General features: G+C 37.9%; 1 protein-coding gene across 2 annotated transcripts; it reads left to right on the top strand.

Annotated features, from left to right (window-relative positions):
* Positions 1–2,915: 2,915 nt before the first annotated feature.
* On the top strand, positions 2,916–13,767 carry LOC126627325 (oligopeptide transporter 7-like). Of its 2 annotated transcripts, XM_050296780.1 has the most exons (7): positions 2,916–3,244; positions 3,340–3,836; positions 3,941–4,038; positions 11,328–11,897; positions 12,076–12,331; positions 12,584–12,766; positions 12,949–13,767. In XM_050296780.1, the coding sequence occupies exons 1-7, from the start codon at positions 3,181–3,183 to the stop codon at positions 13,552–13,554; spliced, it is 2,274 nt and encodes a 757-aa protein (XP_050152737.1). In that variant the 5' UTR covers positions 2,916–3,180; the 3' UTR covers positions 13,555–13,767. The 2 variants fall into 2 exon arrangements, with proteins under 2 accessions (XP_050152737.1, XP_050152738.1); XM_050296781.1 differs by lacking the exon at positions 2,916–3,244 and having other exon boundaries at positions 3,698–3,836; positions 3,914–4,038.
* The last annotated feature ends 922 nt before the right edge of the window (positions 13,768–14,689 follow it).

Raw genomic sequence — 14,689 nt, forward strand, 5'->3', positions numbered from 1 at the left:
CCAAGATTATTTATCTCAAATTTCGTCTTTAGATGCAAGACAGTTTTCTCAAACTCTTCCAGAGTCTTAGTGAGTTCACATCAACGACATAAACTACAACTCTAGGAATTTGGAATAAGACTTCATAGTTTAACACACAAGGGCATTAATTCATATTCCTGACTGATCAAATAATCACTTAGATGGGTATACCATATCCGCCAAATTGCTTCATTATGTAAATGAACACCTTAAACAAGTTGAGAGGGTGTTTCATGGTTTGGAACTATTTGAACCAGTCCATGTAATTCTTCGGGAACTTACATGTAAATCTTCATATCAATATCCCAATGGAGAAAAACTAACCAGTTTCATAATGCTGCTACCAATCACAGGGCGTTTGAGAGAAACCATGCGTCGTAAGATGTGCATTACTTTGCACTATTTCATTTATCTCATTACGCTTCATTTCCCACTAGTAATACAACTAGGTTACCTTAGGTAGTGTAGAAACTATAGGTCCAAAACACACTTTGGTAAAGAATTTATCCTGGATTGTAATTTCAGTTGTCCAATTAGTTCTACGTTGTCACTAATCAACAGAACATAGTTCGATATCGTCGTTTTTCATTTATGTCGGTAGCTACCATATAAGTGAAAACATCATCAATGATAATGTCATTCCAATTTCATTATCTCATCCAAACTAGTATATTGGACCAAGAACTTTAAGTTTCGGGAGTAATTCAGATTAATCTCATGAGATGAAAATGATTTGAGACAGCGATCGAGTATAGATTCATGTTGTGTTGTGATCTTCCTTTTCAAGGGAAGTGAATCATATGAACTGAGTGATTTGTCATGCTTCAGGCTGACGTTCCTTTTGTAAAGTAGGCCTTTTGATAACTAATTCGAGTTGAGATGAAATGGATCACAGAAGAAAGATGGATTGACTATTCGCTAGTGTACCGGACCGTCCAACAGGGACGGCTAAACCGTCCTTTAAGGGCAGCACACATTTCGGGAATATTTACTCGATGTCCATTAAGTACATATATCATTGTAGGCATGTTTGCAATTGGTATATGATCCTGTCGTTTTAGCTAGATCAGATGAATGCGTTTGGAGCAACATTCTGAAAGCTAGAATACATCGCACTTGTTTATCATATTTGTGCGGTACATGGATTGAGATGAGACATAGTGGGCAACGTCCATGCAAATTCACGTCGTTCTACAAGAAGGTTGACGTTATTATCTACCCCTAACGGTGGGAAGGCTGTCTTATAATAGATATAAATGAATTTTTTGTTTTCTCTTCATTATTTAAATAGAATTTTCATTTCTACGATGTCATAACCAATTATTCATGATTGAGTAAGAGATCATTTACAAGGGCTCTAAAGAGCTAGTGCGAAGGAGAATCATGATCGATAAAGATTCACATCATTCTTTGAGGACCCAAGTGCGTAAGTACGAAATGTCAGATTTGTACCCAGTAACCAATTGTAACGTCAAAAAGGTTGGGTGGCAATGGGCCTCAGGTTTACCAAGGTTCAGGCAATCAATTAAATTATGCTTTATGACCGTTTGAACATGGGAATTCGATGCCCAATTATAAACCCAAAAGAAATGTAATACTTATTGAAGCATCTTCGATATAAACTATTCGGCATTATCCAGTCTTCCAGACTTTATGCGATAATTAAGGTGGTGAACCCTTAAAATCAACCAGGAGGTTTAGCAACAATGTGTGTGGACAAACATGTGACCATTTTGTCAATACATCAACCAAAACCATAGGTATTTATATAGTCCGCATTTTGGTTGGATTAGTCCACATATATTCCCTTGATTCCATAATGAAAAGAGGGTCATTTCGTATCTTTGTGAACGATGAAATAAAAATCAAATTTTCCAAACAAGCGAGCTTGGCAAAGTGTGTTTGTAAGCACAAGATCCTTACTTTGGGTAAGAAGATGTGTTGTAGCATCATTGTCTGACCGAAGTGTTCCAAACGGTCGTGCCAAGGCAAGTAAACTGCTCGAATCACCCGACTATATGTCAGCCACGTGGCGCATCCCAGTTGGGAGGTAGCCCATTGGCCCCAAAATATAGTTTCAGTCTCATTTTTTGGAGGTGGTGCAAAGATATTCCACTCTAGTTTCTTTAGTGAGTTCATTCATGATCATTGGAAAAAAAAATATTTTTAATGGTTTTGTTATTGACACTTTAGATATTGTGCACTCCAAATTTTATATTTAGGAAGAAAAAAATGTACACTAATAAAAAGTGCACAATGAGATTTTAAAGTGCTAATAAAAGTAATTTTTTGTTGTATGCCTAATTTACTGAACAATATAAAGGACAGAGAGAGGGTGCGGCAACAGTAGAGAGAAAAAGAGAGATGTGTAATTGTGAGGTGTGTGTTATTCCACCCCATTGTGCCTTTATTTATAGTTGTAGAAAAGGTAAATTCTTTATCCCAATAGGATTATAACTCTAATAGGATAATATCTAATCTAAGAAATATGGTTGAATCTCATAAGGTCATCCTAGATATATTAGGATTTACACAATCACATTCTTAATCTAATAGGACTGCCACTTAGTACTATGATCTAAAAGAACTGTCACTTAGTACTACGGTCTAGTGATATTCCTCTTCACTTGTAAGTGACAGGTCTTAAGTTCGATTTTCATCAAAGACGAATTTGAACCACATTATTACTAGTTTATTATAAAGCTAATCCCACCTCCTCCTCTTTATTATAGATTATAGATAATATCGTTTGTTCAAAAAAAAATTATATATATAACCTTATTATCTATAAATATTAGATGGCAAAATTCAGGGGCTTCTTTGCAATTGCCTTTTTACTTTCCCAAGCCACTTTTAGTGCTCGAAAGACCTTTACATATATGTTTCCGGTCTGCGGTACGATAGTGAGCAGCTCCCAGTCACATGTTTACTTACTAGCTAATTTTCCTAATTAGTTTTGATGGCGCCATGCAACTAGATTTATTATAAAATCTCCTAAAATTAGTTAACTTCTTAGATTTTGACTATCCTGCCTACCCTTTCTCCCTCTTAATATTCTCAGTCCTCTAGATAATTCAATTCCTCACTACAAACCAATCACACACGGAAAAATATATATCCAAAATCCATGTAATTATACTTAGGAATAAAAAACACAGAATGACAGAACGCAGCAGAGAATCCATGGAAGAAGCATCGTCTCATGAAATCACATCCCCTCTCAGTAAGCCCCCTTCATTTATTTTCCATTTCTCTCTTTTTCTCTTTTTGTTTTTTTTTCCTAATTTTACTTTTTTTTGTTTCTGGAAATATTTGCAGTTCCTGGGGAAGATAAAAAACATGGCGACTTCCATGGCCAATCATCATCTTCCCAATCAACAGATGAAGAAAATTCACCAGTAGAACAAGTAGCTCTAACTGTGCCGACCACAGACGATCCATCCCTCCCCGTCTTAACGTTCCGAATGTGGGTCCTAGGCACTCTCTCCTGCGTCCTCCTCTCCTTTCTCAACCAGTTCTTCTGGTACAGAACTGAGCCCCTCTCCATCACCGCAATCTCCGCCCAGATTGCGGTGGTGCCTCTGGGGCAGCTCATGGCTTCAAAAATCACCAACCGTGTCTTCTTCAAAGGGTCCCGCTGGGAATTTAACCTAAACCCTGGCCCCTTCAACGTTAAGGAACATGTTCTAATTACCATCTTCGCCAACTCTGGCGCCGGTACCGTCTACGCCATCCATATTGTTACCGTGGTTAAAGTTTTTTACAAGAGGCACATCACCTTCTTCGTGTCCTTGCTTGTCATCTTAACAACTCAGGTAGGTTTTTGTTAAATGTTGAAGTTTTAATTGATTTATTTGTTGAAGAAGGTTTGTTTTGATATTTTGTTGATTAGGTTTGATGGGGTTTGAATGGTTGGTAGGTATTAGGGTTTGGTTGGGCTGGGATTTTCAGAAGGTACTTGGTTGAGCCAGCTGCTATGTGGTGGCCAGCAAACCTGGTTCAAGTTTCACTGTTCAGGTACGTACACATTTTTTACCATTTTACTATACAATATTTACTGCATATTGATAGAGATATTATGTATAACTATGAGATTGTGACACTTGGCATAAGATTAGCTAGGTAGTTAGATTAGTTATGATCTTGTGTTCTCTATAAATACCTTGTAAGATTGCTTAATCTCTAAAAAATACAATATTGAAGAATTACATTCCTTCTCTCTCTCTCTGAACTTCTCTTTCTATAAAATCTCTATCCTTCTCTCTGATTAACATGGTATCACTCGCTGCCATGGCTACCGCCTCTTCGATCCGTCAATCCGCTTCCGCTATTGTTCATGCTAATTGATGCATTGTCGTGTCACAGCTGAATTGTGTTGTGTTCTTCTCGGATCTCTTTTTTTTTTTTTCAAGCTTCTAGGGTTTCGACGCTCTGCGATTTCTGATCGGAACTCTCTTTTCGTTGTCTTTTGTGTTTCTGCACTCCAGGTGTTTGTGTTTTTGCCGCTGAGAGGTATCTTTCTTTCTATCCGATTTTGTGCCTTGTTTCTTGAATCATGGTTACTGCTAGTCAATTGCAACTGCTCCAGTCTCCAATTACTGCACTTATTTCATCGCTTCCTACTTCGGTGAATATTAAACTTGATGATTCCAATTACCTCAATTGGCAATTTCAAATGCAATTATTACTCGAAAGTAATGGTATCATGGGATTTGTTGATGGCTCCATCCCGTGTCCTTCTCGATGTGTTTCTCCCTCTGGTTCCTCTGGTGTGGATTTGTCAAATTCATCATCTTCTGCTGCTTCTGATGAGTATTTGGTTTGGATGAAGCATGATCGGGCTCTTATGCAGTTAATCACTGCCACTTTATCTCCAGTAGCTATGTCCTGTGCTATTGGTAGTGTCAGTTCTCGTGATCTTTGGACTCGATTAAGGGAACAATTCTCTACTGTTTCTCGCACTAGTATTTTTCAATTGAAGTCCAACTTACAAAACATTAAGAAAGGAACTGATACTGTGGCTCAGTACCTCCAAAAGATAAAAGTTGCCAGGGATTATCTTACTGCTGCGAGTGTTTCCTTTGCTGATGAAGATATCGTGATTTTGGCTTTGAATGGGTTGCCTCATGAGTATAATACATTCCGCACTGTTATTCGAGGCCGAGAACAGGTTATTTCTCTCAAAGAATTTCGGTCTCAGTTGCTTGCAGAAGAGGCTATTGTTGATTCCAGTACACCTGCACCATTTTTAGCTGCAATGGTTGCTACAAATTCCTCCCTGGCACCTAAAGGCTCTTCTCCGTCTTTTTCCCATGGCTCCGGACAGTCTCAGTTTGTTCCCAGGGGATTTAAGCAGTTTAATCAGTATAAGAACAAAGGCAAGGGCAAGTTTCATCCAGGTGCTAGAAACTTTAATCACAGACCATTTTCTCAACCTCAAACTCATGGGTTTCCAACTTCAGCTCCGTGGGTCCTTGGTCAAGCTCCACACTCTTCTTATGCTCCTTCTGCTCCATCACTTGTTACATGTCAGCTATGTAATAGTGATGGTCATACAGCCCCATTTTGTGATTCTCCGTCTCCTGCTCGATCGCAATGTCACATCTGTGGCAAAACCAATCATGTCACCTGGTTTTGTTTTTACAATGAGAAAGGACCGAACTACATTGGTTCTGCCTCTCACTTTTCTCCTATGCCTGGACAGCAATATTCTCCTATGCCTGGACAGCAATATGGTTCACATCCTGGTCAGCAATTTGCTTCACATACTGGACAGCAATATGGCTATTCTCAAAGTTCCGGTCCTGCTTATCCTGTGCCACAATACTCGCAGCCATCTCTGCAAGCTATGCATACTGCCCTGGCTCCATCATCACAACCTTCTGCTTCACCGTCCACTCCTCAAGTGTGGCTTACTGATTCAGGTGCCACCAATCACATGACTGCAGATTTGCACAACTTGTCATTGGCTTCACCATATCCATTCAATGAAACCATTCAAACGGCTAATGGTGAAGGTTTGAAAGTATCCCATATTGGTAGTACTGTGTTTAACACTTCTGTGCAGCCTATTCGGTTAAATTATGTGTTATATGTTCCTAAACTATCACAAAATCTACTTTCTGTTCACAAGCTCTGTCTAGATAACAACTGCTATCTTATCTTCGATGCTTTTTGCTTCTGGATACAGGACAAAGCCACAGGGAGGATCCTCTTCCGCGGGCTGTGCAGTAATGGACTGTATCCCATTCATTCCTTTGCTAATACCACTCTTGGTGTACCTCCTCCAAAGCTACAAGCTAAAGCTTTTCTTGGACAACTTGTCAATTCTTCTATATGGCATCATAGATTGGGTCATCCCTCTAATTCCATTGTTTCTTTAATGTTGCATAAGTCCAACATTACTTGTGCCAAAGATTCTGTCCCTCTTGTGTGTCAAAGTTGTTTAGAAGGTAAATTTTGTAAGCTGCCATTTTCCACATCTGTCAACAAGTCTGTCATTCCTTTTCAGGTTGTGCATAGTGACCTTTGGGGTCCTGCACCTTGTACATCAGTTGATGGATATCGGTATTATGTTACCTTTATCGATGAATGTACTCGATACACATGGATATTTCCCCTCATTAATAAATCAGATCTTTGTGCCACCTTTATTGCTTTCTATGCCTATGTGTTAAATCAGTTTTCTGCCACTGTGAAGATTTTCCAGAGTGATGGGGGAGGTGAGTTTTGTAGTACTAAATTTCAGTCCTTTTTAGTTGACAAAGGCATTTCCCATCAAAAATCCTGTCCATATACCCCGGAACAAAATGGCTTGGCTGAGCGCAAACATCGGCATATCATTGAAACCACCATTACTTTGCTTAGCAATGCTCAGATTCCTTCTTCTTTTTGGAGCTTTGCTTGTCAAACAGCCACTTACCTTATCAATAGAATGCCTACTCCTTTACTATCCAATAAGTCTCCTTTTGAGTTACTATATGGGAGTGTTCCAGTGCTTTCTCACTTGAAAATTTTTGGGTGTACCTGTTATCCTCTCCTTAAACCTTACAATAGCACCAAATTACAACCCAAAACTACTAAGTGTGTCTTTTTAGGGTATGCTTCCAAGTTCAAAGGTTTTTTGTGTTATGAGGTGGCTAGACAGCGCATCTATGTATCAAGGCATGTGTTTTTCTGTGAACAAGAGTTTCCTTTTCCAGCATTATTGACATCATCGAAACTGGATAGTACTTCATTGCCCCCATCCTCGGTATCTTTCCCACTCCCTGTTGTTACATCCAACAATGTGCTTGTTTCCCCTGTTTCTACTCCCTCTTCTTCATCTCCACATGTCCCCGAGTCCATTTCATCTTCCATGCATTCCATACCATCTTCGTTGTCACCCTCATCTAGTTCCACTTTCCCTGTTCCCTCTCAGTCCATTACTGCTGCAGAAAGTGACAGTCTTGCGATCCTTGTGGCACCTGTCCATAGTCCTGAGACTCTTCCAGTGGTATTGTCCGTTCCCCCTTTGAACTTACATTCCATGCAAACGAGAAGTAAAAGTGGGATCATCAAACGGAAGGCATTTTTCTCTACTCTACAGTCATCTCATACCACAGATCTGTCTCTGATTGAACCTACTTCTCACAAGTCAGCTCTTAAATGTCCAGTTTGGTTGGCTGCTATGACAGAAGAGATTGATGCTCTTCATACTCAGAAGACTTGGAGCTTGGTGTCTTTGCCTTCCAACAAGAATTTGGTTGGTTGTAAATGGGTGTTCAAAATTAAGAAACATTCTGATGGTACTATAGCTCGACATAAGGCTCGGTTGGTTGCTAAAGGGTTTAGTCAAGAACCTGGGATTGATTATACTGAGACTTTCAATCCCGTTGTTAAACCCACAACAGTGCGGATGGTGTTGGCCTTAGCTGCTCATTTCAATTGGCCTCTCCGGCAGTTGGATGTCAAAAATGCCTTTTTACATGGCATTTTGCAAGATGAAGTCTATATGGTGCAACCTCCAGGTTTTGAAGACCCTACTTATCCTAATTTGGTTTGCAAACTCCATAAATCTCTTTATGGTTTGAAACAAGCTCCCCGAGCCTGGAATGAGCGATTCACTGCATTTCTTCCTCCGTTGGGGTTCACTACTACGTATTCTGATTCTTCTTTGTTTGTGAAGGCTGTTGGATCCACATTGGTTATTTTGTTGCTCTATGTGGATGACATTATCATCACTGGCAATGACTCCCTGGCTATTCAACAGGTTATTCAGTCCTTGACTTCTGAATTTGATCTCAAAGACCTCGGTTCTTTGCACTATTTTTTGGGAATTCAAATTTCTCGCACTGCCAATGGGTTGTTTCTTTCCCAGCACAAGTATGTCCATGATCTGTTGGTTAAAACAGAAATGGTTGACTCTAAGCCCTGTGATACACCCTGCCTGCCTTCTCATCGGCTTCTTAAAGATGATGGTGAACCGTATAACAATCCTACACAGTATAGGAGTGTTGTGGGTGCTCTGCAATACTTAACCTTTACACGACCCGATATTGCCTTCTCTGTTCATCAGGTGTGTCAGTTTATGCAGTGTCCTATGGTTTCCCACTATACTGCCGTCAAACGGATTCTTCGGTATCTTAAAGGTACCATGACATATGGCTTGTCTTATTCCAGTTCTGCTTTAGACATTAAAGCTTTTAGTGATGCTGATTGGGCCGGGGATCCCAATGATAGGCGTTCCACAACTGGGTTCGTTGTTTATCTCGGCAGTAATCCTATTTCTTGGTCTTCTAAGAAGCAACAAACTGTCTCCAAATCGTCCACAGAGGCAGAATATCGGGCCTTATCTTCCACGGCTGCAGAGCTTGATTGGATTAAGCAACTCCTCAGTTTTTTGCAGATTCCAATATCTTCTGTTCCTGTGTTGTTTTGTGATAATATGTCGGCCATTGCTTTATCTTTCAATCCCGTTCAACATCAACGCACCAAGCATATCGAAGTTGATGTTCACTTTGTTCGCGAACGCATTGCTCAGCATCAGCTTCATGTTCAGTTTGTCTCTTCCAAGGAACAGTTTGCCGACATTTTGACTAAGGGGTTGAGTGCTTCATTGTTTCACACACATTGTAACAATCTCATGCTCGGTTCCTCCAAGCATGAGTTTGCGGGGGGATGATAGAGATATTATGTATAACTATGAGATTGTGACACTTGGCATAAGATTAGCTAGGTAGTTAGATTAGTTATGATCTTGTGTTCTCTATAAATACCTTGTAAGATTGCTTAATCTCTAAAAAATACAATATTGAAGAATTACATTCCTTCTCTCTCTCTCTCTGAACTTCTCTTTCTATAAAATCTCTATCCTTCTCTCTGATTAACACATATTAAGGTGGTGTTAAATTTGTCATCTCATTTTTTTCCTCCATATTTTTGGGTTATGAATATTCCATGGATTCCGGTGTTTTTTGGGTGGCCTTCGAGCTTATTGCTTTTGACTGGTTGGTACCTCGGTTTGGGGGGTCTAGAATTTAGAAGAGGGGCAGATATCTGCATTCAAGCAGTGTCGTTTTCATTAGTCTTCACAAAAGTTTATCACGCTAGCTATAGTCATGACAGAGATATTAGTTGTTTGCATTGTTTTGGCATCTACAGAATATGATTTCATTTTGTATATCATGTACCATAAAAGTATAGATGACATTTCATTTTGTATATCATGCACGTGCAAAAAATCTTTGGCACATCACGACGCATGATGCGCTGTGGATAGAGGTTTTTTTTTTCTTTTTAGAAAGACATTATAATTACAGTTCGCTACACACCAGTTATAAAGTCTAATTTTATCACGAACGCTATGTCTACCTAACATCTTCTATGCGTGTCAAAATGTCATTCTTCTATGCGTGTCAAAATGTCATTCTGTAGAGAGTAATTGGCAGGAGACTGAATATCCTTTCTGAATTAGAAGACCAATTTTATCAAACAAAAATATTACTATTCTCCTCCACTTGCGTTTCAATTATCCTCCACATGGTTTTTTTGCCATCTGCTCTTCACTCTTTTTTATTGAGTAATGTTACATTTATTATTTATTTGTACTATTTTTTAATAGAGGTGTGGCTCACCTACAAATGTGGATCCAATATCTTACAAGAGATGCTACAAATGATGCTAAGTGGACCAAATTTTTAAATTAAATTTGTAAATCAAATAACGAATCACCAATAGAAAGTAATCACGTTAATTAATACTTAAACAATAATATAATCATCAACATTCGCATTATTTGGTTTACAAATTTTAATTTAAAATTTTAGTTTCTCTAACACTAACATAAGCTTAGTACAAATATGAAAACAAACGGCATTTTTTGATTCATTTGGATGTTTAATTATAAGGGCTTCTCCTTAAGTAATATAGATGACCAGTTGGGTTGTTCAACACACAAAAGAAATACATTGTTTACCTATAAAACCAAAACAAGTCATTATTGTCCCTTCTTTTTATTTTATTTTTTATATAAGAAGTCATAATCACGTAAAAGATTCTTCATTATTCTTTGAACTTAAGGGAAGGAGAATTATAAAAAATAAAAAATAAATCTTGCCATGTCTTTTCGGGCTAGAATCTGGTGGTATATTTCTTATGGATAATGGTAGGAATATCAAAATTTTAAAACCAAATTGCAAACTAAATGATGTGTCATCAATAAGACATAAGTACGTTAATCGATACTTAATTAATAATCCAATCATCAACAACCACGTCATTTGATTTGCAAATTTGATTTAAAAAATTTGGTCTCCCTAGCATTACTCATTTCTTATTTGTAAGTAAAATTTTTAGGTTCGACTTGTGTAGATGACTAGTTCTATACTAAATTTTTATAACTGGACTATTGTATGTGCTTTAGTCCAAATATTCTATATATTTATGTAAATATATCGTTGCATTAAAAAGATTAACAAGTTTAATCAACTTTAACAGTAAAGAAATTTAAAACTCCAGAAATTTTTCTTCAATGATATGTAAAATTAAGTGGTATGAAAAATGTATGAAAATAAAAAATTTAACAGTTGGTCAACCAAATTAATAATTAAAATACCCATAACATTAAGTGGTACATAACATTAAAGCCACACTTAACCTATAAATCCCAAGTTCACTACCAAATTTTGATGAGCAAGTTGCAATAATTTCATTTGTTCATGCATCATTTCACTTTAAATCTCATTACTAAAGCAAAATAATTGCATGTCACACCCATGCCACACATTATTGATTGACTAACATTTGAGAGAATCATCATGCCACAGGGCTCTCCACGAGAAAGAAGTAAGGCCCAAGGGTGGGTTGACACGTACACAGTTCTTCCTAATAGCCTTCATGTGCAGCTTTGCCTACTATGTTTTCCCAGGCTACCTCTTTCAGATGCTAACCTCCCTCTCATGGATATGTTGGATTTTCCCCACCAATGTCTTGGCCCAACAGCTCGGCTCAGGTCTTTATGGGCTTGGAATTGGAGCTGTTGGGCTTGACTGGTCAACCATCTCCGCCTATCTTGGAAGCCCACTTGCAAGCCCATGGTTTGCCACAGCCAACGTGGCTGCTGGTTTCTTTTTTGTCATGTACATATTGACTCCCCTTTCTTACTGGTTTAACATCTACAAAGCCAAAACCTTCCCCATTTTCTCAAACTCAATGTTCACATCAGATGGTCAAGAATACAACATAACAGCCATCATCGACTCCAATTTCCACCTTGATTATGATGCCTATGATCGAGAAGGTCCTCTTTACATCAGCATAATTTTCACCATAACTTACGGTGTTGGCTTTGCTACACTTACCGCCACAATTGTACATGTTGCTCTATTTCATGGAAGGTAACAAGTCAAATTTCACAACCAATGCGTTTTAACTAGCGGTCAGTTGTTTACATTTATGTGTGTATCTCGCTGAGGGCATGACTAATCACGTGATGAGATAGATTTATACATAGTATACAATTAGTGATAGGTATGTAGGGTTTTGAAGCTCATTCTTTGGCTATATGATATGTAGGGAAATATGGGAGCAAAGCAAAGCAAGTTTCAAGGAGAAGAAAATGGACATACACACAAGGTTGATGCAGAGGTACAACCAAGTGCCTGAGTGGTGGTTTGTAGTCCTACTTTTGGCCAACATTGCACTCACTATATTTACCTGCGAATATTACAATGACCAACTTCAGTTGCCTTGGTGGGGGGTTTTACTAGCTTGTGGTATTGCCATTTTCTTCACCCTCCCAATTGGGATTATCACTGCCATTACAAATCAGGTACCTATTTTGACACTTATTCTAGCTAATATTTTCATTCGAACCTCCTTTAGAATCGAGAAATGTAATCACTCGAACCCTCGTTTAGATAATACTTCAACTCCCTTTGAGTTGTACTTTAACCCCGTCGAGCAGTGCTCAAACCCCCATTCGAGTGGTTAATACTTTTAAAAGCTAATAATTTTACATTCAAATTTTGGTTGTTTTGGTTTCTTCATTGAGATCACCTTTTACTACACATTTCTATGGCAGGCACCAGGCTTGAACGTCATCACTGAATACATAATTGGGTACATCTACCCAGGATACCCAGTTGCTAATATGTGTTTTAAGGTGTATGGCTACATAAGTATGTCACAAGCCGTCACATTTTTGCAAGACTTCAAGCTTGGCCACTACATGAAAATTCCTCCAAGAACTATGTTTATGGCTCAGGTACATTTTCTAGTCCGAATTTACGAGAGATTCTATCATGCAACCAAAGTTATATTATCATGTTTCTATATCTCCCATCAAATGATTAGATCACATTCACATAACGAGAGATAAAAAACATGTGGATATATATACGTTGGTTGACCCAAACATCTCCCCTAATGTACCCTTTCACCTCTCAGGTTGTGGGAACCCTAATAGCAGCCATAGTCTACTTAAGCACAGCTTGGTGGCTAATGGAAACCATCCCAGACATATGTGAGGACACGACATCAGTGTGGACTTGCCCGAGCGACACAGTGTTTTATGATGCCTCGGTCATATGGGGATTGATTGGTCCTAGAAGAATATTTGGTGACTTGGGCACGTATGAGGCAGTCAACTGGTTCTTCCTAGTTGGTGCAGTTGCCCCTATTTTTGTATGGCTAGCTACCAAGGCCTTCCCACGACAAGAGTGGATTAGGCTCATCAACATGCCAGTCTTCATGGGAGCGACAAGCTCAATGCCGCCAGCTACGGCGGTGAACTACACTTCTTGGATCATTTTAGGGTTTTTGTCTGGTTTTGTAGTGTATAGGTATAGGCCAGATTGGTGGAAGCGCCACAATTATGTTCTATCTGGGGCACTTGACGCAGGACTTGCCTTCATGGGGGTACTTTTGTATTTTAGTTTGGGGTTGGAGGACATTAGTCTTAGCTGGTGGGGGAATGACCTTGATGGTTGTCCCCTGGCTACTTGCCCTACGGCCAAGGGAGTGGTTGTGGAGGGTTGCCCTATTTACACATAGAGGGAATTGTAAATTGTATATATAAGTCATTTTTGTTTCTTTCTTAAATAATTGCACTAGTTGGATAGAAAATGATGAATAAATTTCAATCGATTGTTTATATTCCTGATTTGTAAAAAATGATGAAACGATGTAGTTCGGAGTCTTACTTACGTAAAGATCTGATAGTGTATAAATACAAAAGTAGAGTTCATGTTCCTTGTGAAAATAAAATGCACGATCATCCATCTAGTTGAGCTGATTCCTATTAACAAGCAAAATTTGACATTTTATAAATCATCTTATGAGGTGGTTTGTGAAAATTACTGTGTTTGTTTGATACATCACTTATAGAATGAGTAGGCTCCGTAATTACCTAAAAACACTTTGATCCAAGTCCAAAAATTTAAGCTACTTTTTAATTTATTCGAGTTTTTTTTATTTTTCAACTTTAATTAAATTTCTTGATTTATGAATATTTACTTAAAAAAAATTATTTGAATATTTAAATATGAAAATCTAACCACTTTCACGAAAATAGTTTTAAAAAATTCAAATATGTACATGTAACTTGTGATATAAGTATCTATGAAAATAAATAAAAAAAATTAATTTACTATCATCCATAAAAATAGTTCTAAGAAATTTCATCTTCCATATGTTTAAAAATTCAGATGAATGTATATGCTGATATATAATAGACCTACAACTTAGCTTAGTTTTTTTTTTTTTTTTGAACAAATGATATTATCTACACTAAGGTGGAGGGATGGGTTAAACCTCACAATAGACTAGCAATAACGTGGTTCAAATTCTCTTTTGGCCAGAATAGAACTTAGGACTCTCACTTACAAGTGAAGAAGAATACCACTAAATCATAGTACTAAGTGACACAATTTAGCTATGTTAACACAACTAACCTGTGATGGAGGTAGAAGAAAAAATTGAGATACGAATTAGGAGCAGTAAAAGGGATAAAAAAATATTTAATTCTAAATTTGAATAAAAGATAAACTTATAAATAAGGATGACAATTATCAGAATTTATCAAAAGAGTAATTAAAAAAAATGCTGATGCGGATAATCAGTAAATAGACGTAACATAATAATGACTCATAAAATTGGACTTAATTCAAGTTTACAACATGGTTAGCCA

This window comes from Malus sylvestris, chromosome 6 (assembly GCF_916048215.2).
Source record: "Malus sylvestris chromosome 6, drMalSylv7.2, whole genome shotgun sequence".
NCBI classification, from domain to species: Eukaryota; Viridiplantae; Streptophyta; class Magnoliopsida; order Rosales; family Rosaceae; genus Malus; species Malus sylvestris.